This window comes from Triturus cristatus, chromosome 4_2 (genome assembly GCF_964204655.1).
Source record: "Triturus cristatus chromosome 4_2, aTriCri1.1, whole genome shotgun sequence".
NCBI lineage: Eukaryota > Metazoa > Chordata > Amphibia > Caudata > Salamandridae > Triturus > Triturus cristatus.
In genome coordinates this window covers 779,034,366-779,060,675 of record NC_140586.1, presented here as the reverse complement: position 1 = coordinate 779,060,675, position 26,310 = coordinate 779,034,366, and the positions used below count along the sequence as shown (strand labels likewise).

The following is a 26,310-nucleotide window of genomic DNA, read 5'->3' as shown; positions in this document are numbered from 1 at the left end:
GGTGAATTTCTCTAATTTGCCCACTTTCCCACCAAATACCTTCGGGAATTTGCTTTTCATTTCTTCTAGTTCCGGCAAGCTCCCTGGCGCTGTCAGCAGCACTTGCGTGTCCCCTCCTGGGTCTAACTTGATCCCAAGGTCCCCTTGATCCATCCATCCTAGGACGGATGGGCCTTTTTCTGCTACATATAATTTGCACTCCGCACATCTTCCCTTGAATTCGAAGTTCAACTTCCTGTATCCCACCATGGGAATGGGCTCGCCTGTGTGCGACACTGGTCGTATGTCCGGTGGTCCTAGCCTTGATCCCAAACTGGGCTCAAATTCTTCCTTCCACACTGCCCTTTGGACTATGGTGTACGGAGATCCTGAGTCTGCTATAATCTTGATTTTCACACCTCCTTTTAGCATGTCGCATTGTGGTTTGCGGGAGCGCTTGCCCTCGATGCCTAGCACTGGCTCGTCCACGCATAATACACCGTCTTCCTCCTCTTGTTCTTCTTCTTCCTGTTGGTCTTGCATCACATACTTCACCATTGGTCTCTTTGTTTTCCGGCGGCACACTTTTTCATAGTGCTCCATTATGCCGCAGAACATACATTTTGCTTGGAAAGCTGGGCATCGTTTGTCTTGGGCAGCATGCGCTGGACTACCACACCTGTAGCACATCGTGCTGTTGTCTCTATTCGGCTTCCATGATTGTCCCGGTTTCCCTTTCCATTTATTCTGTCCTTTCCCTTCGGGCAGCATGGTTTTGCTCCGTCCCTGCGGTTCAGCGTCATCCACTTTGTTCACCATGGTTCTCTGGATGGTCTCCCTCTTTGCTGCGTTCGCGCACCTTTTCGACATTTCCGCCTTTTTTACCATGGCTATTACTTCCTTCAGTGATGCCTCACTGTTTGTCCACAACTTGTCTTGCACTGTTTTGTTGGTGGTGTGCATAACTATCTGATCTTTTATGAACTCGTCATTCAGGACTCCATACCTGCACGTTACCGCCAACTTCCTCAACGCCGCCACATAATCATCTATGGATTCGCCGGTTTCTTGTTTCCTTTGCTGGAAATTGTACCGGTCTATGGAAACGCACACCGCTGGCCGGTGGTGGGTGTCGAGGTCTTCTATTGCGTGTTTGAATACGTCATCATCTGTGTCCAGCCTGGTTGCGGGTACCAGGTTCTGAAAGACTCGTATCCCTTCTGGGCCTAAATTGTGCAGAAGGATCCTTTTCTTCCTCGCACTGGGGAAGGTCTCCCCATTTTCGTCTTCTAGCGCTGCAATGTAGTTTTTGAAGTACTCTCTCCAATCTTCCCATTTCATTTGAGGTTCTCCTGGTCTCGGCAGGAACGGGATTACCGTCGTCAATGAAGATGCTTGCGTGCTCATCGTGGCGCGTCCTTCTGGCACTGCCCCTGGGCCTCTCGGACTGCCTGGCGCGTCCACGCTCTCACCTTGCGCTTGATTTTGTCGGGGTTCTTCCGCTCCCCTGTCTCTGCGTGCCGCTGCTTCCGCCAGGGTCTCTTTGGGTTGGAGCTGGTCTTCTCCGTTTTATTTCTTTCTTTCTTTTTTTTTTTCTTGCACTTCACCCTGTGGATGTCTTCTGTCCCTTGTTGCTGCCTCTGCCATGCTCTCCCGCCTTGTTATGCTCCCTGAAGGTGGTTCTCCTCCTGTGGTCCTCTCTGGTGCCTTCCCAGCTTGACACCCTTGCCACGCGAGGTGATTGAGTTCCCCTCTCTTTTTTTTCTTTACTGCACTCACATCTCAGCCTCGTCGCCACTGTAATGTTGGGGGTTCTACCCCGGTTTCACAAAGACCAAGAGCACGAGTTGTGGGTGGAAATATACTTTAATTCGACATCGGCGGAAGAGCGCCGGGAAAGACGCGACCTCGCGGGTCTCGCTGGCTTATGCGCATTCGTCCGTTGTCACGCGTCCTCGCGCGCTGCGTCACCACATAGCGCGCGAGGACTAGAGCGCAACACTACAATATAAAGGATAAGCTAGCAGGATATAGATATAAATATTTACTGAATGATGCATGTTATGAGCGCTAGCTTATTGTCATACAGTATTTCTATTCTCAATAGGACTAATTTCAGACTTGATTTCGACGGGCTTGTGTAGGATTCCTAGAAGAAAAGATTTTTTTATCCCTAATACGGATATACCTTTAATATAGAGAAGATGAAAATCTGTGCTCCATGACCAGCAATGACTAAATTATAGAAAATCATGGGGGAAAACAGATATCATTTTAGGAATAAGGGCAAAGCATTTTATTTACATGTTAAATATAGCTTTTCTTGTCAAAACGGTTGAATAAGGGATGGGAAGGAACGACATGGAAACGCTGTGAAATCGAGAATATCCGGATATCTGACGCATGGATGACGTAGGCACGTTAGGCACGTAAACTAAATCATGCCGGAAGAAGTATTTAAATAGCGGGTGACCGGCATAGCGTTCGGAGACTCGAACAAGGCACCAGGACGGACGTATCGACAAACATGCCAACATTTCAGAAGAGCAATGTGGGAGATTGAAGAAGAAAAAAAAAAAAAAATCGGGAGAATGAGGCCTTGAATCGGGTTACTGTCATGTATGGGCTTTGGAAGTGTGCTGCTGCAGGACTGGACATTTGAAACGCAAATGCACGTTTTTTTCTTACATTTCAGAAGCATGGAGCACAATGGCAGGAAGACAGAGGGTGATGCAAGTGTTGTGCACTGGCCTGACACAGCCGCCCAGAGTACTTCACAGGTCTTTAAAAGACCATTCGCTTGTTAATGGCTTTGTTGGTTTTTCACCCCTTCTAGAACCCCTGCATCCCCACTCAGACTATCCCTGGAAGAATTATCACGTTACACAATACCAAGCCCTGTCAGCTGAAACCTCAGAGGAATCGGGTTTTTGCTTGCAGGAATCGGGAGGCGGGAAACTAGCCTTGAAATCGGTAGTCTCCCGCCTGAATCGGGAGGGTTGGCATGTCTGGTATCGAAGTGCCACCGTTTTTTTTATTAAGGAAGGTGAGTACTAAAATGGATGCGAGGACTAAGAAAGCAAAAGTATCGAGATAGCGTGGGGACCTCCTGCAGTAGGATAATTAGAATGGTATTGGTGTTAAGCATGTATTCCAAGATCGGCTTTCAGAAACTACAACGAGAGATGTATACTGCTACGAGATATAGTTATAGCCATAGGATGTAAATAGGCTTATATTTGAATTAAAGAGATGGTCTTCTGTTCCCGTGTTAACGGAGTTGGGGGTAGGAGCGGAAATAAGATTTCTAGAAGAGTAGCACTTACTTTTCCCATTTTAATTTAGTAGGGATTAGTAGCACAACAATCAATCAATCAAGCATAACATTTGTAAAGCACACTACACACCCGTGAGGGTCTCAAGGCGCTGGCGGGGGGGGGGGGGGGGGGGGGGGGGGGAACGCTGCTACTGTTTGAAGAGCCAGGTCTTGAGAAATCACCTGAAGGTTAGAAGGTCTTCGGTCTGCCGCAGGCGGATGGGGAGGGTGTTCCATGTCTTGGCGGCGAGGTGGGAGAATGATCTGCCGCCGGCGGTCACCCTTCGGATGAGGGGGACGGTGGCGAGGGCGTGGTCTGCGGAACGGAGCTGGCGGGTGGGGGTGTAGAGGCTGAGTTGGCTGTTGAGGTACGCTGGTCCGGTGTTGTGGAGTGCCTTGTGTGCGTGGGTGAGGAGTTTGGAGGTTATCCTCTTGTTGACAGGGTGCCAGTGCAGGTCTCTCAGGTGGGGTGTGATATGGCTGCGGCGAGGGATGTCGAGGATCCAGCGTGTGGAGGCATTCTGGATGCATTGGAGCCGTTTCAGGAGTTTGGCCGGGGCTCCTGCGTAGAGTACGTTTCCGTAGTCCAGTCTACTGCTGACGAGGGCCTGGGTGACCGTCGTTATAATTTTAGTGGGGATCCACTTGAAGATCCTGCGATGCATGCGGAGGGTGTTGAAGCAGAAGGAGGAGACGGCGTTGACCTGCTTCATCATGGAAAGGGTAGAGTCGAGGATGACCCCTAGGTTGCATGCGTGGTCGGTGAGTGTAGGGGGTGCTCCTAGTGCAGTCAGCCACCAGGAGTCGTTCCAGGCCGAGGGGGTGGATCCGAGGATGAGGACCTCCATCTTGTCCGAGTTCAGCTTCAGTCGGCTGTTCCTCATCCAGTCGGGGATGGCCTTCATTCCTTCATGGAGGTTGGTTTTGGTGGTGAGGGGGTCTTTGGTGAGGGAGAGGATCAGCTGGGTGTCATCAGCGTAGGGGATGATGTTGAGATGGTACCGCCGTGCGACGTGGGCGAGCGGAGCCATGTAGACATTGAACAACATAGGGCTGAGGGACAAGACTACACTGTAGTAGAGTGTGGCTTGAAATTGTCGCTAGATATCTTTGTAGCTCTTTTTTAACCCGATAAAAACGAACTAAGCACTCACCGAGACTTTTGTTTTGGATTTAGAGCTTGATATAAAAAGCTCCACTCGAAAAGAGGTTGAAGGAATTCCTACCAAGGAACATATTGAAGAAGAAAACGTTCTTTTAAACATTGCCCATAATGAATAGAGGAAGCCGATTTAATGAGCTTATAAACATTGGTTTTATTTACGGTAGGCATGGCGAATAAGGGAATAATATAATCTGGGAATTAGTAAATAAAATTATGGTGGTACAAGTTTGACAAAAAATATTTTTCTATTTATGCAGTTCAAATCAGGGATCAGACGGTTGATGTGATCCTAAAACCAGGGCCGATACACCACTTTAAATCAAAGACCCTATTCTCATACAGATTTTTGTGAAGTAAGTTATAAATATCGAATAAGGGATACCAACGAGATAAGGGGTACTAAAGTAGAGTTACGCAATAGGCAGATCAGATTCTTGTTGTGTGTTCTTAAGACAAAAAAATGATTAATTTGGACTACTTCATTGAAGTGCTCTTGAGATTATACTGTCCGCATCATTCTGGGCAGACTTTTTCATCAATCCCCCCAAGTAAGTCATAATACACTATCTAATATAGTTCTTGAATGAGAGGTTAGATTTCAATGAATAATACAATATATGTGGGTAAAGGGGCACGTGCTATCTTATGACCTAAAGAGTGGAGAATGGAAGAGGAAGGGTGACTGACTGTTTACTGTGGTGAGACACTGGTGGGGCTTGGGGTTCTGCGATATTGGCATAAAATATTCCCCTTTTTTTGATATATGTAGTTTTTAGATAATTGATAGCATTATAAGGATGTTTTTAAACTAGAATAAGACCTTGTTGCTGTTTTTTTAAATATATGAGTTTATGTTTATAGGTTTTGAAAGAACGGAAGTGACAATACTACTGTCTTGAAAAAGAAGGTTCAATGTGAATAAACCTTCGAAACGCGTCAACGCCCTTATTGTAGCCCCAAATTCATTTGTATGAACATTACCCTAGATGTGTATGAGTTGAAAAGCATCAGGGTGTGTGTGTGTAAATTCTATCTTTGATTGTGGCAGTTCATGACAAAAGTTACTGTCTGTTTTTAAACTCTCATGTAATCATTTTGGATTTATTTTTTATTATGATGAATTGGGTTTAATATTGAATGTAATGCGATTTTTTCATTGTGATTTTGGGATATAATGGTTTTAACTGTGCACTTTTTTTGAAAAATATATTGTTTTAATAAACTACAATCATCACTCTACTACCTAAAGGTTTTTGAGCCAATACGTAGTAGCATCAAGGTCCAAAGGTGGTTGGTATGATTGGGTTCTGAATGTATGTGGTTTTGATTATGAGTACGAGTTAAGGTGTGAATACAAAATACCCCCAGAGGACGTCTTTGTTAAAAAATCTTGTGTTAAGCACTTGTTATGGGATCTTGCGGAAGCTACGTAAAATCTTTAAAAGGCTACCTATCGAAGCCAGGAAACCTCTGGTCGAGGGTCTAATTATAAGTCGTTTGGACTATGGGAATGCCTTATTAGCTTCCCTAAATAAAGATCTCTTTTCTAAATTACAGATCCTGCAGAACACTGCTGCCAGACTTACGCTAAATCTTCCACCTAGATCCCCTTCAGCCCCCAGTCTGAGGTCCCTTCACTGGCTTTCAGTAAGAAAGAGAGGCCATTTTAAAATCCTATGCCTCACCCATAAAATCATATCAAATCAAAGTGAGCACTGTTTGTTCATGACAAAGGGGGCTTCAGGTAGAAGGTATAGCCCAGATAAGTAGATTATCCTGGATTTCCTTGGGTCCCCAATGTCCTGCTCCAATTACGATATTCTGCCGGGCCGTGAAACGCTGTTACAATGAACGCGGTTCTCTGTGAAGTTACAGACTGCTCCTGGCAGCAGCCACTTGCTTGACCCGATCTCGAGGCGGTCCGAGGCAGTCCAATACCTTGGAGAGAAAAGCCACATGCGCCAGCAAGGCCCTGGACACTTGTAGGACGGGTCCTCGACCACGCACCTGGCAGGCGCATAAAACATCAAACAAAGACCACTTTGTGAAAGTAATCAGAGGACACAGCATGATGCATTTCTGCGTGGTATGCCTTCTTCAGATGCTTGCTGACACCTTTAGATCCTACGACACTCCCATTGGTGGGAGTTGAGCTGGCCACTCCTTGTTGCTTTGAGTCACAGCTGTGTATGTATATATATATATATATATATATATATATATATATATATATATATATATATATATATATCACTAAGATTCAAAAAAGCATCAAGTATGCTCTCAGGCAAAGAGGACTCAATCTCCGTTACTATTCACAAAGGTTTATTCGCAACGCGTTTCGCTTCCGCAAAAGCTTGATCACGTGAATGTTACAACAAATCCGGGCAGTGAAATAGGCAGCACCCCAGTGAAAATAGAAACAGGACTGGTGCATGTAAATGAAATGTACATGGTTACGCTGTTCGCACACTGTTATATGCATTGAAATTAATGTCTGTGTGGTAAAAATAATGAATCATAATAGTAAACTGGACATGCAATACAAGGAGTATTATAAATAAATGCCGTAGGTCCAATGGCATTGTGAAATACCAAATGTGTTCGCATCGTAGCGTGAGAAGAGTATCTGTCGGTCTGATACGTTAACCAGCAACCAGTTACTGCGTGGTGTGGACTAGTCACTGAATACTTGTGAGCATGAGTGTGACAGTCTGTAGTAGACATGCGTGCACAGACATCGCACAATTAAAGCGTAATGCTGTAATGCGCATTCATAATGACCAACGTGTGGTCAAAAATAAAACATGGTGGTGTGTTGATAAGAGAACCTAGGTGTAGGTGTCGTAAACCCAAATAGTCATGTAAACTGTCAAAGAAAAGTTTATGGAAAATACGTCCAAAAAGTTATATGTGCAAAATAACGGTCAAGTGACCATAGACGTGACCTTGTAGTTCTGTCCAAAGGGTCCAACAATCATCCTGTTCAATTAAAGTTCAGAGGGCTGCCAATCAATGTCCGCGTGTAGTGATGTGAGAAGGAAAGAAAAAAGGGTAGGTGGCCCGTGCTGGTGAATAACGGTGAGTGGGCCCCTTCCTTTCTTCCTGTAAAAAAATAAGAACAAGCACATTATAGATAAGGTCTGGAACATCAGACATTTCAAATGACAATTAATCATGAGCAACTGAAACAGTCGCAACAATGAAAAGAAAAAAGGGAGAGAAGAGGAGAAACTGCATGAGCAATGGATTACATAAGAACATTTCATCAGTAAAACGGCAAACAGACATGTCACATTTAACTAGGTATCGGGCTACATTGCATCAAAAATATGAATGATGTAAGTGGAACCCACTACTGTAGAAGGACCTCACTCGAATTACTTATTTTAGATGTACAGACAATTCTTCCTCTTGGTTAAGCCCACCTGGAGTTTTGGTTTGAAAATCAATGATGTATCTAGATTCTTTCTGACGCAAGGAGAGAGCTCTGTTGCCACCTCTAGGATGTCTAGCAATATGTTCTAGGATAAAAAAGCTCATCTCTCTGGCATTGGAGTAGTGTTTGTCCTTGAAATGCCTAGCCACAGGATACTTGGGATCAAAATTGGTAATGGCTCTGCCATGTTCTAAAATCCTTTTCTTGGCCATGCAAGTGGTGCTGCCAATATACCACAACTTGCATGGGCATTCTATGGTGTATATGACAAAGGTGGTACTACACGTCATAAATTGCTTGAGGTCTCTTTTAACACCATTGTAGACAACTTGTTTGCGGGAAATGCTGTTGTTGCATGCTTTACAGTGTCCGCAAGGGTAGAAACCCTTGAGACCAAGTTGATGTTGCTGTGTATACATGGTGATATCACTCCGGACTAGCATGTCCCTCATATTGCCACCCCTTCTGTAAGTGATACTGGGTCGATCAGGTATGGTGTTGCCTATAGTGTTGTCACTCTTAAGGATGTCCCAATTTTTGGCAACGCTATAGAGAAGAGGACACTCTGCCTTGGTCTGTCTTTTTGTCCTTCTTATCCTTCCAACTATGCCAGTAACAGGATTGATCTGTTTAGATACGTTAGAAAATTAAAGCTAAAAAAGTGGCATAACATCAGGTATAATCACAGCTACTGTGAGACTCCTAGCACTACAGTCAACCCTACGTACAACTTCAGTATCAACGATGCTGAAGTTCTTGACACTATGATCAGGTTGAACCATGATAACGCCAACTCAGGACAACCTGATAGCCTCACACAAACCTTGGCGGACCTAGACATAGTCACAGATAACTTATCTCTCACTAATTTTAGACCCAAATCTAGCTTTACCCCGGCTCTACCACATGACAACATAGACACATTTCACGACTGCGTCAACAGAGCTCTCAATGACCTGAGACACAGGAACATGAAACATCATACCATTAACAACACCAACTTAACACTAGCTCAGAGGAAAACTCTCAAGTCCCTGATGGAAGATGAGAGCATCATCATCCGTCCAGCGGACAAAGGTGGCAATATCGTCATACTTGGTCGAGACCTGTACATCGAGGAAGCCATGAGACAGCTTAACGATGACACATTCTACGAACCTGTCACAACAGATGATTATAATAGCAGTATCACTACTATCTGGGACCTCCTGGCCTCCTGGAGGGACAAGGGCATTATTTCATGGGAAGAATTTTGTTATCTCAAACGGGATTATCCCATTCTTCCGGTACTTTATTTACTTCCCAAAGTACACAAAGACCCCATCAAACCACCAGGTCGGCCCATAGTGTCATCTAGAGGCAGTGCCTCCGAGTGTATCTCTAAATACATTGATCATTTTTTGAGGGACTTCGTTGTTACTCTCCCGAGTTACATCAGGGATACCAAGGATTTCCTCAAAAAAATCAATGAGTTCATATGGGACAATGGGTTATTACTCATTACCCTTGACGTTCAGAGTCTCTACACCATCATTGACCACCAGCAAGGACTTGAAGCCATAAGACATTATCTTGGCACCAGGTCCATCAGATTTAGAGAACATTCCAACATGTTACTCGAAATGCTTAAATATTGTCTGACCAACAACATCTTTATGTTTAATGGCAGTCTATTCAGACAGGTGACTGGGACGGCCATGGGATTGTGTCTTGCTCCTAGCTTTGCCAACCTTTTTATGGGTTGCTGGGAGGAGAACATCAGATCCCAGGCCAACCTACTCAAACAAGTACAGTTTTGGCTCCGTTACATCGACGACCTATTCATCATTTGGAAGGGGTTCGAAACCGAAGCACAGCATTTCATTCAATTATTGAATGACAATAACTGCAACATCAGACTCAGTGGCAAGATCAGTGACACTGAAGCAGAATATCTTGATGTTAAGATTATGATTAACAACAATACCATATGTACCTCCCTTTTCAGAAAATCAACTGCTGGCAACAGTACCCTTCATGCCCTTAGCAGTCACCCTGATACTTTAAAGTGGAGTATCCCCTACGGGGAACTGTTGAGGGCCAAGAGGAACTGCAACACAGAGGCAGCATTTGTTTCTGAAAGCACCATTATCATACAGCGATTCATCGAGCGAGGTTACCCTCAATGGGTACTCAAGGCTGCCAAAGACAGAGTGAATTTGGTTGACAGGGCCAATACCATATCTGACAAACCTGATTGCGACACTGAGAGTAGTGAGAATCAAACACGAGTCATTATGACTTTCAGTTCTGATGCCAACAAAATTAAGAAAATCTTTGCCAAAAATTGGGACATCCTTAAGAGTGACAACACTATAGGCAACACCATACCTGATCGACCCAGTATCACTTACAGAAGGGGTGGCAATATGAGGGACATGCTAGTCCGGAGTGATATCACCATGTATACACAGCAACATCAACTTGGTCTCAAGGGTTTCTACCCTTGCGGACACTGTAAAGCATGCAACAACAGCATTTCCCGCAAACAAGTTGTCTACAATGGTGTTAAAAGAGACCTCAAGCAATTTATGGCGTGTAGTACCACCTTTGTCATATACGCCATAGAATGCCCATGCAAGTTGTGGTATATTGGCAGCACCACTTGCATGGCCAAGAAAAGGATTTTAGAACATGGCAGAGCCATTACCAATTTTGATCCCAAGTATCCTGTGGCTAGGCATTTCAAGGACAAACACTACTCCAATGCCAGAGAGATGAGCTTTTTTATCCTAGAACATATTGCTAGACATCCTAGAGGTGGCAACAGAGCTCTCTCCTTACGTCAGAAAGAATCTAGATACATCATTGATTTTCAAACCAAAACTCCAGGTGGGCTTAACCAAGAGGAAGAATTGTCTGTACATCTAAAATAAGTAATTCGAGTGAGGTCCTTCTACAGTAGTGGGTTCCACTTACATCATTCATATTTTTGATGCAATGTAGCCCGATACCTAGTTAAATGTGACATGTCTGTTTGCCGTTTTACTGATGAAATGTTCTTATGTAATCCATTGCTCATGCAGTTTCTCCTCTTCTCTCCCTTTTTTCTTTTCATTGTTGCGACTGTTTCAGTTGCTCATGATTAATTGTCATTTGAAATGTCTGATGTTCCAGACCTTATCTATAATGTGCTTGTTCTTATTTTTTTACAGGAAGAAAGGAAGGGGCCCACTCACCGTTATTCACCAGCACGGGCCACCTACCCTTTTTTCTTTCCTTCTCACATCACTACACGCGGACATTGATTGGCAGCCCTCTGAACTTTAATTGAACAGGATGATTGTTGGACCCTTTGGACAGAACTACAAGGTCACGTCTATGGTCACATGACCGTTATTTTGCACATATAACTTTTTGGACGTATTTTCCATAAACTTTTCTTTGACAGTTTACATGACTATTTGGGTTTACGACACCTACACCTAGGTTCTCTTATCAACACACCATCATGTTTTATTTTTGACCACACGTTGGTCATTATGAATGCGCATTACGCTTTAATTGTGCGATGTCTGTGCACGCATGTCTACTACAGACTGTCACACTCATGCTCACAAGTATTCAGTGACTAGTCCACACCACGCAGTAACTGGTTGCTGGTTAACGTATCAGACCGACAGATACTCTTCTCACGCTACGATGCGAACACAGCACAGCCTCTGCATGGCAGGTTCCCTAGCAACACGACGCGCTCTAGTTGCGTGTTAGAGTCCATTTTGGTTCCCTTGACGACTGTGGTTTTTTCTGTGCCCACAACTTTATTGAATACTGCGTTGTCAACTATTTTCATTGGCGATTTGCATGCCATCTGGACCATTTTACGTTCAACAGTGTGCAGATTTGGCCTCGTATTTGATTTGTCACGCACAGTGACGTGACTCTGTATTTCACAAGGCCATTGGATCTACGGCATTTATTTATAATGCTCCTTGTATTGCATGTCCAGTTTACTATTATGATTCATTATTTTTACCACACAGACATTAATTTCAATGCATATAACAGTGTGCGAACAGCGTAACCATGTACATTTCATTTACATGCACCAGTCCTGTTTCTATTTTCACTGGGGTGCTGCCTATTTCACTGCCCGGATTTGTTGTAACATTCACGTGATCAAGCTTTTGCGGAAGCGAAACGCGTTGTGAATAAACCTTTGTGAATAGTAACGGAGATTGAGTCCTCTTTGCCTGAGAGCGTACTTGATGCTTTTTTGAATCTTAGTGATACAGTTTCCGGATTGCTTCGCCGGAGTGTACGCCACTCTTCATGGGTTCACCGGAGTTCTGAAGGAGCGATTTTTTGTTGGATGTATATATATATATATATATATATATATATAGATATATATATATTTATTTATTTATATGTATTTGGAGCCCTGAACGCCACTCTTCATGGGTTCACCGGAGTTCTGAAGGAGCGAGTTTTTGTTGGAGATATAATTATATATATATATATATATATATATATAACAAACTTCTCTCTCGCTTCACCCTTAGTCCTGGGGTTCGTCGCAATGAAGGAAAGCACGGCACCACAGAGAACACTTGAAGTGTTTATTCAGCAAAAGAACATCAGTAACACGCACAAAAGGACGGTCGACGCGTTTCGGCACTCAGCCTTCAACTGGACCATAGAGTCCTAATGTCCAGAGTGTCTTTTTATAGAAGCATTTTTTTATACATGAAAAAAACGGAAAATAGAAAGTGAAAACATACTGGACTTGAAATACATCGTTGATCAAGGTATGTTATTTGAAAGTAAATACAGTTTTTAGATCACAAAGAACCACAATACTTCATCCATCATGGTGATTGCTGTAAATTAGATAGTGATATAAAATTAATGTAATTTAAGCGGAAATAGTTTTAAAGGATTTAAGAAAAATCGCAATCAAGGTAAAGTACCAATAGGCTCTAGAGGAATCAATTGGAATCAGACAATTTTAAATAATTTTGACGAATTCTAAATAAGGAGATCCTATTTGGCAATTCATGAAGTGAGTGATCACAACTTTAGACCACACACTGAAAAAAATGTTAATCATTAGCGAATTTTACATAAAGTATGTAAAGTCAAGGTTGATTATTTGTCAAAAAATTCCAAATGTTACCAACATGTAATTGTTTCAACTGTTACAATGTAAAATTCATATGTATATCACAATCAGCAATCAGAGGGGAGAGAGATGAAAATATTGTTATGAGAGCAGGCGAAGATTTGCAATGTTTTGATCAACAGTGGGATTTGTGTATGAGTATAAAAGGGAGAACAGGGATGAGTCCATCATAATTGATCGATTAAAGATGAGTTAGAGGTGCACATGTAATTCAGCATACAAATTATGTCCTAATGGGTTTTCTGTACCCATTAGTAATATCATTCTCGACTCTGCTCTTCTTAGCTCAAGAATGCGGTTTCCACCCCTTTCTTTTTGTTTGATGATTTTGATACCTGAATACTTGAGTAAATTACTGTCACTTGAGTGAAAATCAAAGAAATGTTTAGCAATGGGATATGTGAAGTCCTTATTCTTGATAGCACGTAGATGTTGTAGGATGCGAAGTTTAAGTTTGTTAATTGTGCTGCCAATATAGTATTTTTGACATGGACATCCCAGTCTGTAAATTACATATTTCGATTCGCAAGTGATGTGATCTAGAATCTTTTCATGATGGCCATTCTGTAATTGGTAAGAAGTGATGTTTTGGCCCTGTTCACACGCCTTACATTTTGAACATTTCATATATATGTATTTGGAGCCCTGAAAAAGCCCTTGTTAACGGGTGAAACGTGTTGGCTGCATCTGTATGCATCTGTATGCTTGACAAAGGAGAATATTGAATTTGAAAAAAGAATAAAGAGGTATCCTGTTTAAACTGGCAACTAAGAACTAAAATTGTTGAAAACCAAGACTCTTTACTGATTGTGATTATATTGCCTCTCATCATTTTGTCATAATTGTTTCCGATTTATGACCATGTGGCAGCTGGTCATTTGAGGTGGGCAATATAACTAGCAAAACACGTTACTTGTGTGTGAATATACCGGGTGGTGTAGTAATTTCTGCCTATCTGCCATTCTTTGTTCTTAGCACTCCTAATATCTCATAATCTGAATATCTAACACACACTCAATTCAATAACACCAACGCACGTCCTCAACAGCCCTCCCTCTAGAATCCGACCAAATACCAACTTGCAGGACATCTCCCCACACAGGAATCAATCTGATTTGATAGTAAACATCATCGCTAATGAGCCCCAACAGTCGAATCAATCTGATTTGATAGAAAACATCTTCGCTAATGAGTCCCAACAGTCGAAACAGGATTCCAGTAGCTCCATAGCTATGAGTAACAGCCCAAATCTATCCAAATCAACATTATTCCCAACCAACCACAGCCTTTAGCTCCGAATCAAGCCCCAACACTGGTCCCAACAGTCTACTGGAAAGAGTCATTATACTGGAGTCAACAATCTTTGACCAGGACAACTGAAGATGTATTCATAGGACTGACACTAAGAAACGCGAAACAGCAGCAAAATACAAGGAAATACACCCAGTAAAGCCGAACAGTAGACCCAATCTCCCAGAGACAATTTATGCTAGCATACCAACAGGGTCATCCATACAACTTCCTATCACTCCTCAACCTAGAACGGAGTCTGAGAATCACAGTGCCCCCCACCTTAATATGGAGCTCGATAATCTCAGCTCACAATCCACCAAGACCTATAAAGCCATGCAACTCCCCATCAGAGACATGAAGAACCTTCTATGCTTATCAGAAATATGTCTATCAAAATTGGAGCTCATACAGAAATACACTCATGAAACCCAGAAGAAACTAAAATCTATCCCTATGGTAGCAGCAAACAGACTACTCTGTCCCCGTAATCAACTTAGTTATCTGGGAGACAACGAGATACAAACCCTTTTACGATCCTATGAACCAGCCCTCATTCCTCCTACAAAGTTAGATGAACACAGAATTCAATCAGTCCCAACTAACGCATGCAGAATTGCAAAGACTAGCAATAGAATACTAAATTTTGTGATAATAATTCCTGAAAAGCTCGACTCATCAGCGATCAAACCACAGCAACACATTAGGTGTATACTACTCAACTGTCGGTCAGCAAAGAAACATGCTGCAGACATAGCCGACCTCAAATTAAGCCAGGAAATCGACATAACTATACTAACAGAATCATGGCTATCTGACTCTTCTTCCCCACGCCTAGTTCCCCCAAATTATTGCATTATGAGACAAGACAGGCCAACCAAAAAGGGAGGCGGCATCACCTGTATACATAGATCTGACATTGCCATTACGAAAATACAATCTGACCCCCTACAGTCATGTGTGTATCTCGGTAGGTCCTTAAGATCCTCTGATAATCAAATTTGCAAACTTCATACATTCTACCATCCCCCAGGCAAAAATAACAGGTTCATAGACCAGCTGATAGAAATCCTCACAGCAAACTCTACTCCTAATTCCCTTGATATTTTCTTAGGAGACTTCAATCTTCATTGGGAGGATCATACTGACAATCAGATCTATCTACTAAAAGCCTTCCTTGAAGATCAATCGCTGTTCCAAGAATGTCATCTACAAACCCACTCCAAAGGCACTACCTTAGACTGGATCATAGCTAAAGAAAAAGCTATAGATAAAATTAAAATCACCCCCTGCGATTGGTCTGATCATCACATCATTACCTTCCAAATACCCTTCACAAAAATAAAAGCTTCCCCACAATCCATAAAACCTAGAAAATGGATTTGTGACACTAGAGAGCTCAATATGGATATTGTCGCAGCATGCTGTGAGATAGAATTGCAACCTCCTAATAATATGGTAGACGTCAGTGACCTCACGGAGTATTACAATAATACAATGTCGAGTATTATTGAGGACACATCCCTGCTAAAATTAAAAAGGATCCCTGACAAAGATAAAAACCCTTGGTTTAACGGTGCCCTCAACGAAGAAAGACATTCACTCAGATTAACAGAACGGAAATGGCGACAACACCCTTCCTCACCCCATTTAATATAACTAAGACAGGCCAGAAAAGCCTACAATAAAAGCATTCTAAAATCAAAAAAATACTTCTTCGGGAAAGAACTAGACAATGCAAAAAACAGACCGACGAAACTATTCGATCTGCTAAAAGATCAATCCAATAAAACAGCCAAATCTGCACCAACTACTACAAATTAGAATATAAGCAGTGAAGATTTCTGCTCCTTCTCCACAGCCAAAGCCAAATCGATGGAGGTGGAGCCCAAAAAAGCCGATGAATGCCCTTGTATCACTAAGAGCACCCCAGATGAGCTTCAATTTCAACCAGATCTGGAAACGCCTAAAAATAATGCTGGGTGGTCAGAATTCAAACCTTTCAGTGACCTAGGCATTGCAAAGATCATCTCGAGCATTAAACAATCATTACAACAATCCTCTACCTACAAAGTGTTGGTCTACAATAAGCCATCGGCTCATCCCCTCATGTGCAAAGATCATTAACGCTTCGCTGGCACAAGGCTCAATACCGGACTGCCTAAAAACAGGGAAAATCACTCCAATCTTAAAAAAACCGACAGAGAACCCCTCTGACCCTAACAATTTCAGACCAGTAACAAACATTCCCATGCTAGCCAAAGTCCTGGAAAAATGCGTACAACAACAATTGAGCTAACATATCTCTGAATTCAATCTGTTGAATGACTTCCAATCAGGATTTAGACCAAATCATAGTACTGAAACAGCGATTCTGCACATAGTGGATGACGCTTTACTTGCCCTCGACCTCTCTTCGGCATTCGACACGGTTAACCATGCTAAAATAGTAGATTGCATAAAAAATAGGATGGGATTAGAGGGTACAGTCCTAAAATGGTTTAGATTGTTCTTAGAGAACAGAACGCAAAAATTCACAATCAACCAAACATTATCAGCTTCTTTCAGAAATTCGATCGGAGTTCCTCAGGGCTCAACACTATCCCGGCATTATTTAATCTGTACGTAGAGCCACTCACAGAAACCTTACAACGAGCAAAAATCTCTTTCTACATGTACACAGATGACACAAAGCTGTACATCAAGATTACATCGACATAAGAGATAGGTATCATGAAGCAAGCACTAAAGAGAACCATCCCTTGGCTAACCAGTAATCACCTGAAGCTTAACCCACATAAAACCAAATTCCTGCTGATTTCCCCCGAGAAATGCTTAACTGACTGCCTTACAAAGTGAGAATACAACTAATAATGGCATATATCACTCACAAAGCGATGCACTACAAAATACCAGCGTACCTAGCCCAGAAAATCACACTATCAGGAGGATGCCGTGTCTCCTGGAGTCATGGAGATCTATTACTGAAACAGTCCCGATTCCGTTATGATCGAGCTTACTCTGGTGCAGCGCCTAGGATTTGGTTCGCTCTCCCCCCTAACATTAGAAGAATTTTGTCAATCTCTGCATTGAAAAATGAAGCCAAATCTTTTTACATGAGTAAATATCTCCCATAATCTCAGCAGACTCGCCATTATCATTGAGCCTCCATGATCATAAACATGCTACCTCTCATCGAACATTAACCTCTTTGTGGTCTTCAGCACAAGTTGGCAGCATCACAGCCTGGGTCTAGGTGTCCAAGCCGTCAGCAGCAAAAATCCTACAAGCACAGGCTGGAGTATCCCGGGTTGTTACTCAGTGTTAAAATAGCAAGCAGCACGAGACTACAGAATATTGCGTTGTTGCTCGGTGTCTCAAAAGTGAGCAGCACAAAGCAGAAGAATCATAGGCGGTTACTCTGTGTCCCGATAGTGAGCAGAACAAGACTGCAGTATCAGGGGCTGATACTCAGTGTCTCGAGAGTGAGCAACAAGGATGGAGGAGGGTCGCCCACCCTTCTGCCAGTGCAGCAAACATGAAACATAAAATGGTAATAAAATGATTTTATTCCCGTTTTATTTTCAGGGCAGCTGGCCAGCCCAAGGCACGTTTTGTGGCGAGGCCAGCACTGCTGAATGGCAGCAGGAGAGCAGGAATGGTGCACACCTAAAGTTGCCTGGCATGCACACTTCAAACCTCCCCACCCGAGCTGTCGTAGACAGCTTCGCGGAGAGGAGGCACAGGCCTCCAGTGCCTGTAGGAGCACCGAGCCAGCCCACTCCAACCAATCCTGGTGCTGCACTCATGCTGGTTAACAGCATGAAAGCAGCGATAGGATTGCTTAAAGGAGTTGGCTCAGAGAAACCTTGCTGCTGAACTGTGGGACCGGAGAGGACTGGAGTAGGCAAATACATTTTTTTTCTCTTTTCATTTATAGTACGGTTTCATTTATTTCTGCACACTGCCAGGCAGTGTGAAAAACTCACACTGCCTTCAGCCTCAACTGCAGAGTTCTCAATTACAAAAAACATTTCTATTGGACCATTACTGAGAGATTTGGGTATGTGCCTACGGGCATTCCTGGAGTGCCTGTCTGATCGCCTCAGCACTTTCTAAAGCAGTCAGTCGCCACTGCAAGAGAGCAGTATCATGGTCTGTTACTCTGGGTCCCAATAGTGAGCAGCACAAGACTGCAGTGTCACAGGCTGTTACTCAGTGTTAGGACAGTGAGCAGCACAAGACAGCTGTTTCTCTGTGTTCTGACGGTGAGCAGCACAAGACTGCAGTATCACGAGCTGTTACTCTCTTTCCCGACAGTGAGCAGCACAAGCCTGCAGTATTACAGACTGTTACTCTGTATTCCATCAGTGAGCAGCACAAGACTGCAGTATCGCAAGCTGTTACTCTCTTTCCCGACAGCGAGCAGCACAAGACTGCAGTAGCATGGGCTGTTATTCTCTTTCCCGACAATGAGCAGCACACGACTGCAGTAGCATGGGTTGTTACTCTCTTTCCCGACAGAGAGCGGCACAAGACTGCAGTAGCACGGGCTGTTATTCTCTTTCCCCACAGTGAGCAGCACAAGACTGCAGTATCACAACTGTTATTCTATCATGACAGAGAGCAGCTCAAGACTGCAGTATCACAGGCTGTTACTCTCTGTCCTGACAGTGAGCAGCACACAACTGCAGTATCGCAGGCTGTTACTCTCTGTCCTGACAGTGAGCAGCCCCCGACAGCTGTATCAAGGGGAAGTTTGAACAAAAATATTAAGCTTCATGGGATTTTGCTTCCTGTATAATGTTTCATTCATTTTTGGGGAGAGTACCACATGAACAGCTGTTTAAGAAGTAAGTGGCTACAGGAAACATGTTTAAGAGTAGTTGACATGATTAACTGCCCTCTTTTCTAGCAGGAATATGAATCGGCAAAAGGAATGCCAAAGAGGCTGGTTTATAATTGAAAATGGAACCCAAACTTATTGTCTTTGCCAATGATAACACTTCAGTCTTTTGCCACGTCAACCTCCTCCCCACCCCCTGCTCCCTCTGCTTATGAAGTGTGAACAGTTAAACTCAAGCAATTCAATGTGCACTCAGGTCCCCGTTTGCTACGGGCTTTGAAGAATCTAATCCCTGTGAATGAGGATGGCATGAACTAAGGGCCATTCCTCAAACCAGGATGCTATGGACACAGAAGTTCTCTGTTACCTTATGCATAGAACGTAGGGAGATCCAAACAAGTACACCACAATAAAAAGGGCAAATACAAAACACAAAGTCTTTTTTAACCCCAAGATTTACCGAATGTGAAAAAGAGTAAATCTACGATTACCCACCTCCTCTGCCGAAGACAACTTTTGCATATTCAGGGTGATTGATGGCCAAAGATGCGAAGGAACTTCCCATCCACATGGGAAATGCGTAGTTGTATTTGTGTGTCCAGGACACCAACTTGGCCAGGTCTGTTCCATCTAGTTTAAACTGCAGATGTGAAGAAACAGAATAAATCAGTTCTACCAGAATACACCGGGATTATTACACCATGTTAACATATCCATCAATTTCATCCTATCTTGTCTCCTAAAGCCCTCAATGCATTTATGGATCCGCCCTTTTAAATCGGTTTCAAAGAGAAAGACATAAAAGAATATACGAAAAAATAAAGAACAGAAAAAACACAACTCCAAATTTCAACACCCGCCTCCAATAGCCCCATACGCACTCGACTCGAAAATGCTCTTGGTTTCTATGATGCCATCTTGTTAAGAGGTTGTATAAACTGCGATCAAAGTCAACTATCATTACTACTTTTTTTAAAAATAAAGCAGAGGTAGTGACTGTCCCCCTCTCCTGACAACGAGTAGTAAATTGCGCGGCGCCAGTTGAGCGCAAGGGGCCTGGAGCGGCCGCTCGCTAGCGTTTGCTGCCTTCTGCGGTCTGAAGGGATTCGAATCGGCCTGCCCCCCAAGAGTGCTACCTGACGTTCCTGGACTAACGGGTGCCCTGAGGGATCATCTAGCATCGACCAGGAGGGACGAATCTGATTTTGGTCCTAACGAATGCATAACAAGGGAGCGCTGCCGGCCACAGACGTGGAGACTAGTGCCCTTCCGACACATCGAGGGACCATATCTTCGCATGGCGAGAGTCATGTCGACCCACTGCTCTAATAAGAAAGATGGGTCGGTGAAAGACATGTTTACAAAAAACTCTGCGAAGCGATCAAAGGCAGCCCCAGAAGAAGGCGAATCAGAAACAACTGGAGAAATGGCCAAAGATGCCGGAGCTGGAGGTGATGACTCACCCAATACCAAATCATTCTTGGAGCAATTGTTTGAGTCCCTCCAGGGAGACAATGCTGAGCTGAAGCACGATATTGCCGCTGACATCAAGGGGATCTGTCATGATGGTGAGGATCTGGGACAGAGGGTTACCACCCAGGAACAGAGTCAAGATGCCAGGGAGGAGGAGGTGGAGGCCCCCTCACAGGAACTGATGAGGCTACGTGATCAAAATGCGGATCTCAGATATCAGCTTGAGGATTTGGAGAACAGATCCCCACGCGCCAACATTCGCATTAAGGGGGTTCCCTCCCAGGCAGTCACGGGCAACCTAGAGGACTTCGTTGTCCGCGTCTTCAAGCACGCCGCTCCCTCACTGCAAGACCAAGATATCGTCCTCGATCGTACTCACTGAGCGGGCAGGCCAGCCTCAAGTCCGGGCCAACCACAAGACATACTCACTTGTCTCCACTACTATCGGCACAAAGAGGCCATAATTCTGGCGGCACGTGACCTGAAGGTCATTGAGTTTGATGGCTTCCGGATTTGGCTGTATCAAGACCTCTCCATGTTTACATTGCAGAGACACAGATCCCTCAAGCCCCTTACGGACTTTCTACAGCTCCAGGAAATCAGATATAAAGGGGGCCATCCTTTCCGCCTCCAATTTGTTTGGAAAGATGAGGTACGCGTGGTCTGCACTTTGGGTGAAGTTGATACTCTGCCCGATATACCGAAGCTTGGCGATGCGGAGTCGGTGGAATCGACAGGTCAAGTATTGGAGAGGGGGGGAAGCGGCTCCCGGCACTCATCTAGGAGAGTGAAGAAAGTGCAAGCCCTCGGAAGAAGATAGCCGAGAAGAGCGATCGAGGCTCCTCCATCATCTCCAGCAGAAAGACAGCTGAAAGGCGTTTTGCTGATGCCCTGCGCTTGTGTTTCCTGGCAGGCCGGTCCCGGATCCGTGCAGAGAGTGTAGCTGCCGGCGGGGCTCCCTTACCCTAGAAACTCATTGGTGACTGCGATTGCCTGTGACATGGACCCACTCCATTATGTCTCTTTCAGTGTCCCCCGGTGGGGAAAGTTTAGAATGTTGTTCTTGTTGTTCGCTCTCTCTATCTTGCTTTTCTCATCCCATGAGGGTCTGTCTATATTCAACATCCCTATGGGGAGGACTAGACGGCCACGGGAGAATACAGCACATATGTCAATCTCTTCGAATGCTTTTATATGGTGGTGTCCCTGATTAGCCTCAAGGTTCGTTTGCTCCGAAGATTGGCAGAGAATGTTATCCCGATGGTTTGACAGGCAATATTTCTCTTCGGGTGCCACAAAGAAGGATGGGGGGCAATTTTCCTTGTTACGCACTTTGCGGGACGGGTGGAACGGGTTCTCATGGAAACTCCGGGTAGGATGTTAGCATTACAGGTCACTTTCCAGGGGGACACATTTACGGTGGCTACAATATATGCCCCAAATTAGCGACAGGAAGCTTTCTTTAGGGATACAATGGGTCTGCTTCTTACCTCTCCCGACAGGGATATGGTGGTCGGTGGGGATTTTAATAAAGCTATGGATGCCCAATTGGACAGATCTACCCGAGGACAGGGCTGGACGGGAGTCTGACCTTCCCTGGTAGGTCGCTCCCCCCCGCTGCAGCTTCGCCTGCACCCCCGCTGTCTCTACTGTCGCCGGTGAAATCGAGGCCCTCCACCACCCGCAGGCTCCACCTACGCCTCATCCCTGGTGGCCAGTGGTGGTCTTAGGTTCGTTTACGCTTGTTGTGTGTGCCTGTAACTGTCTGCCCGCTCCTCTTCTGTGCCCCCCTTTCCCCCCGCTCGCCGCTTTGCTTCTGTGCCCCCTTTTGAATTCTGTACCCCTCGCCAACCTCTGTGCCCCCTTTTATTTTGTACCGACTGACTTCTGTGCCTTCTGTGACTTCTGTGCCCCCTTTGATTTTGTACCCCTTGTGCTGACTTCTGTGCCCCCTTCTCGAGTCTGTGCCCCACGCCTGTCTCCTTTCCCCCGTCCCCGCCGCTGCTTTCCCTGCGGCCCCGCCCCCTCCGCACCCATTCGCTCCACTCGACCCTCGCCTCCCAGCTGCTCCTCCCTCCCAACCTTCCCATATAGGGCGGCCACGCGCCGCTGGCGCGCCTAAGGCAAGCCCGCCTGCACCCGGCTGCGCATGGACCACACCCAGCGCCAGAACACCTGCCCCCCGCAGCAGCCACGAGGACCGCCGCCACGACGACACCAACACCCTCGCCGCTCTCAACCTAGGAAGGACCCACACCTGCTGCAAGGCCGCCCTGAAGCGCACCCACGGTCCCTTTACCTGCCTGAACTGCAGCTTCTCCTGCCTCGAAAGCGCTGAGACGCCCGCCACGACGGAACCCAACCAGCTTAGATGCATTCTGATCAACACCAGCTCCGCCCACAAACACGCCGTCGAACTCTGGGACCTACTCGACACCGCATCACCGGACGTCGCCTTCCTGACCGAGACCTGGATGAACGAAGCCTCCTCACCAGACATCGCCATAGCCATCCCGCCATAGCCATCCCAGACAGGTACAAGATCACCCGCAGAGACCGCACCAACAGGGCCGGAGGAGGAATCGCCATCGTCCACAAAAACACCATCAGGGTCTCAACAAACACCAACGACACCCTCAGCACCGCCGAACACATGCACTTTCAGATCCACACGGACCCCAAGACCACCCTAAGAGGCACCCTCGTCTACAGACCGCCAGGACCCCGGCCTCAATTCTGCAACTCCATCGCCGACCTCATCTGCATGCACGCGCTGACCTCCACCGACTACATCCTCCTCGGAGATCTGAAATATCATCTGGAGAACAACAACGACAACAACTCCTCCACCCTGATCGACAACCTGGCCAACCTCGGACGGAAACAGCTCGTTACAACGCTGACCCACATCGCCGGTCACACGCTAGATGCCATCTTCTCCTCAAGCCCCCACGTCACCTTCAGCCACGCCTCCGAACTCACCTGGACAGACCACTACTGCATCCACTTCTCCTTCCGAAAACCCCTCACACACCACGACACCCTACAGACCCCCCCGCCGCTGCTGGGGCAAAGTCACTGAAGAACAACTACAGACAAGCCTCGCACTCAACCCTCCTACCAACCCCACCAACCCCGATGATGGTGCACTCACCCTCGAACGCTGGATGGACGACTGCGCCAACACCGTAGCCCCGCTGAAAAAACCCACCAACAGAGACACCAGCAAAAGAGTCAGCTGGTTCACCCCGGAACTCCTCGACTCAAAGCGCACCTGCCGGAAATTGGAGAACATATGGCACAGCGACAAGACGACGGACAGCCGCGCTGCCCACAAAGATGCCATCCGCAACCACCACCACCTCATCAGGACCGCCAAAAGGACCTCCTTCACAGACTGCCGTGACAACAACGCCCACAACAGCAAGGAGCTCTTCACCATCGTAAAGGAACTCTCCAACCCCAGCTCCAGCGCCAACGACATCCCACCATCGCAAGCCCTGTGCGACTCCCTCGCCACATTCTTTCACCGGAAAATCACCGACATCCATGACAGTTTCAAAGCCCGGACGACCCCTGCAGACCTCGCCGCACCGGACCCACCGCACCCCACCACCCACGACACCCTGACAACCTGGGCCAACGTGAGCATCGAGGACACAATCAAGACCATGGGCACAATCCACTCCGGCTCCCCATCCAACCCTCTCCCACACCACATCTTCAACAAAGCCAGCAATTCCATCGCACCCCACCTGCACAAAATCATCAACCTCTCCTTCGAGACTGCCACCTTCCCTGAGAACTGGAAGCACGCAGAGTTCAACGCCCTACTGAAGAAACCCAAGGCGGATCCGAGCAACCTCAAGAACTTCCTACCCATCTCCCTGCTTCCGTTCCCAGCAAAGGTCATCGAGAAGATAGTTAACACCCAGCTCACCCGTCACCTCAAAGACAACAACATCCTGGACCCCTCCCAATCAGGATTCCGCAGCAACCACACCACCGAGACCACCCACATCGCCGCCACAGACGACATTAGGATCCTTCTGGACAACGGCGTGACGGTGGCCCTCATCCTCCTGGATCTCTCCGCCGCCTTCGACACCGTCTGCCACCGCACACTACTCACGCGACTCCAAGACGCAGGGATCCGGGAGAAGGCCTTGGACTGGACCACCTCCTTCCTCTCCGGCAGAACTCAGAGAGTCCGCCTCCCCCCGTTCCGGTCCGAGGCCTCCGAGAACATCTGCGGCGTCCCACAAGGATCTTCCCTCAGCCCGACGCTGTTCAACGTCTACATGGCACCACTAGCACGCATCGCCCGACAGCACAACCTCAACATAATCTCCTATGCCGACAACACGCAGCGGATCCTCTCCCTCACCAAGGACCCTCTCACCGCCAAATCCAACCTCCACCAGGGAATGAAGGCAGTCGCCGACTGGATGAAGGAAAGCCGACTTAAGTTGAACTCAGACAACACGGAGATCCTCATCCTCGGGTCCAACCCCTCAGCATGGGACGACTCATGGTGGCCCGCATCACTGGGGACCCCCCCGGCCCCCACCGACCACGCACGCAACCTGGGAGTCATCCTCGACTCAAAACTCACCATGACCAAACAAGTCAATGCAGTCTCCTCCACCTGCTTCAACACCCTCCGCATGCTCCACAAGATCTACAGATGGATCCCGACAAACACGAGGAAAACAGAAAACAGTCACCCAGACCCTAGTCAGCAGCAGACTCGACTACGGAAACGCCCTCTACGCCGGAGCCTCGTCCAAGCTCATCAACAGACTGCAAAGAATCCAGAACGCCTCTGCACGCCTGATCCTCGATGTCCCGCGCCGCAACCACATCACCCTCCACCTGAGGAACCTGCACTGGCTCCCCGTCCACAGGAGAATCTCCTTCAAGCTCCTGATCCACGCACACAAGGCACTCCACAAGACCGGACCAGTCTATCTCAACAGTCGACTCTCCTTCTACATACCCAACAGGAAACTCCGCTCTGCTGACCACGCCCTGGCCACGGTCCCGCGCATCCGTAGAACCACTTCCGGAGGCAGGTCCTTCTCCCACCCCGCCGCCAAGACCTGGAACACCCTCCCCCTCTACCTACGACAAACCGAAGACCTGCTGACTTTCAGGAGACAAACTCAAGACCAGGCTCTTCGACAAGTAGCAGCAGCACTCCCCCCCCCCCGAAACCCTTACGGGTAAGTAGTGCGCTTTACACATTAAGTGATTGATTGATTGATTGACCAAGGGTACCCGCCAATAGGTGGACGAAGCAGGATTTACGGATATCTGGAGACACTTACTTCCCAGTGAAACAGAATACAAATTTTTCTCTGCATCACACCAGTCATATGCACATATAGATTACTTCTTTGTTTCACCCCAGATCACTCGGAACACACGGACCACTGACATTGGGGCAGCCTCACTCCCAGACCACTCTCGCCTGACTATACGATTTGACTATGGAAATCGAAATCCTCCCCCCCCCCCCCGATCACCCTTGCCCCAGGAGGGTGATCCCCAAGCAGGGATCCACCAACTAGACACCAGGGAGGGGGGAGCGGCCCCTTGGGCAAGGGCCTTCGCTCCCCCCCTAAACAAATTAGCA

General features: G+C 46.2%; 1 protein-coding gene across 1 annotated transcript in view; it reads right to left on the bottom strand.

Moving 5' to 3' along the window:
• The window catches only part of LOC146835029 (cytochrome P450 4B1-like), a 204,537-nt gene that overhangs the window by 125,318 nt on the left and 52,909 nt on the right, over window positions 1-26,310 (bottom strand). The window contains exon 2 of the mRNA XM_085602690.1: window positions 19,695-19,839. Coding sequence (XP_085458816.1) covers window positions 19,695-19,839 — 145 coding nt within the window. The remainder of the gene's footprint in view (window positions 1-19,694; window positions 19,840-26,310) is intronic.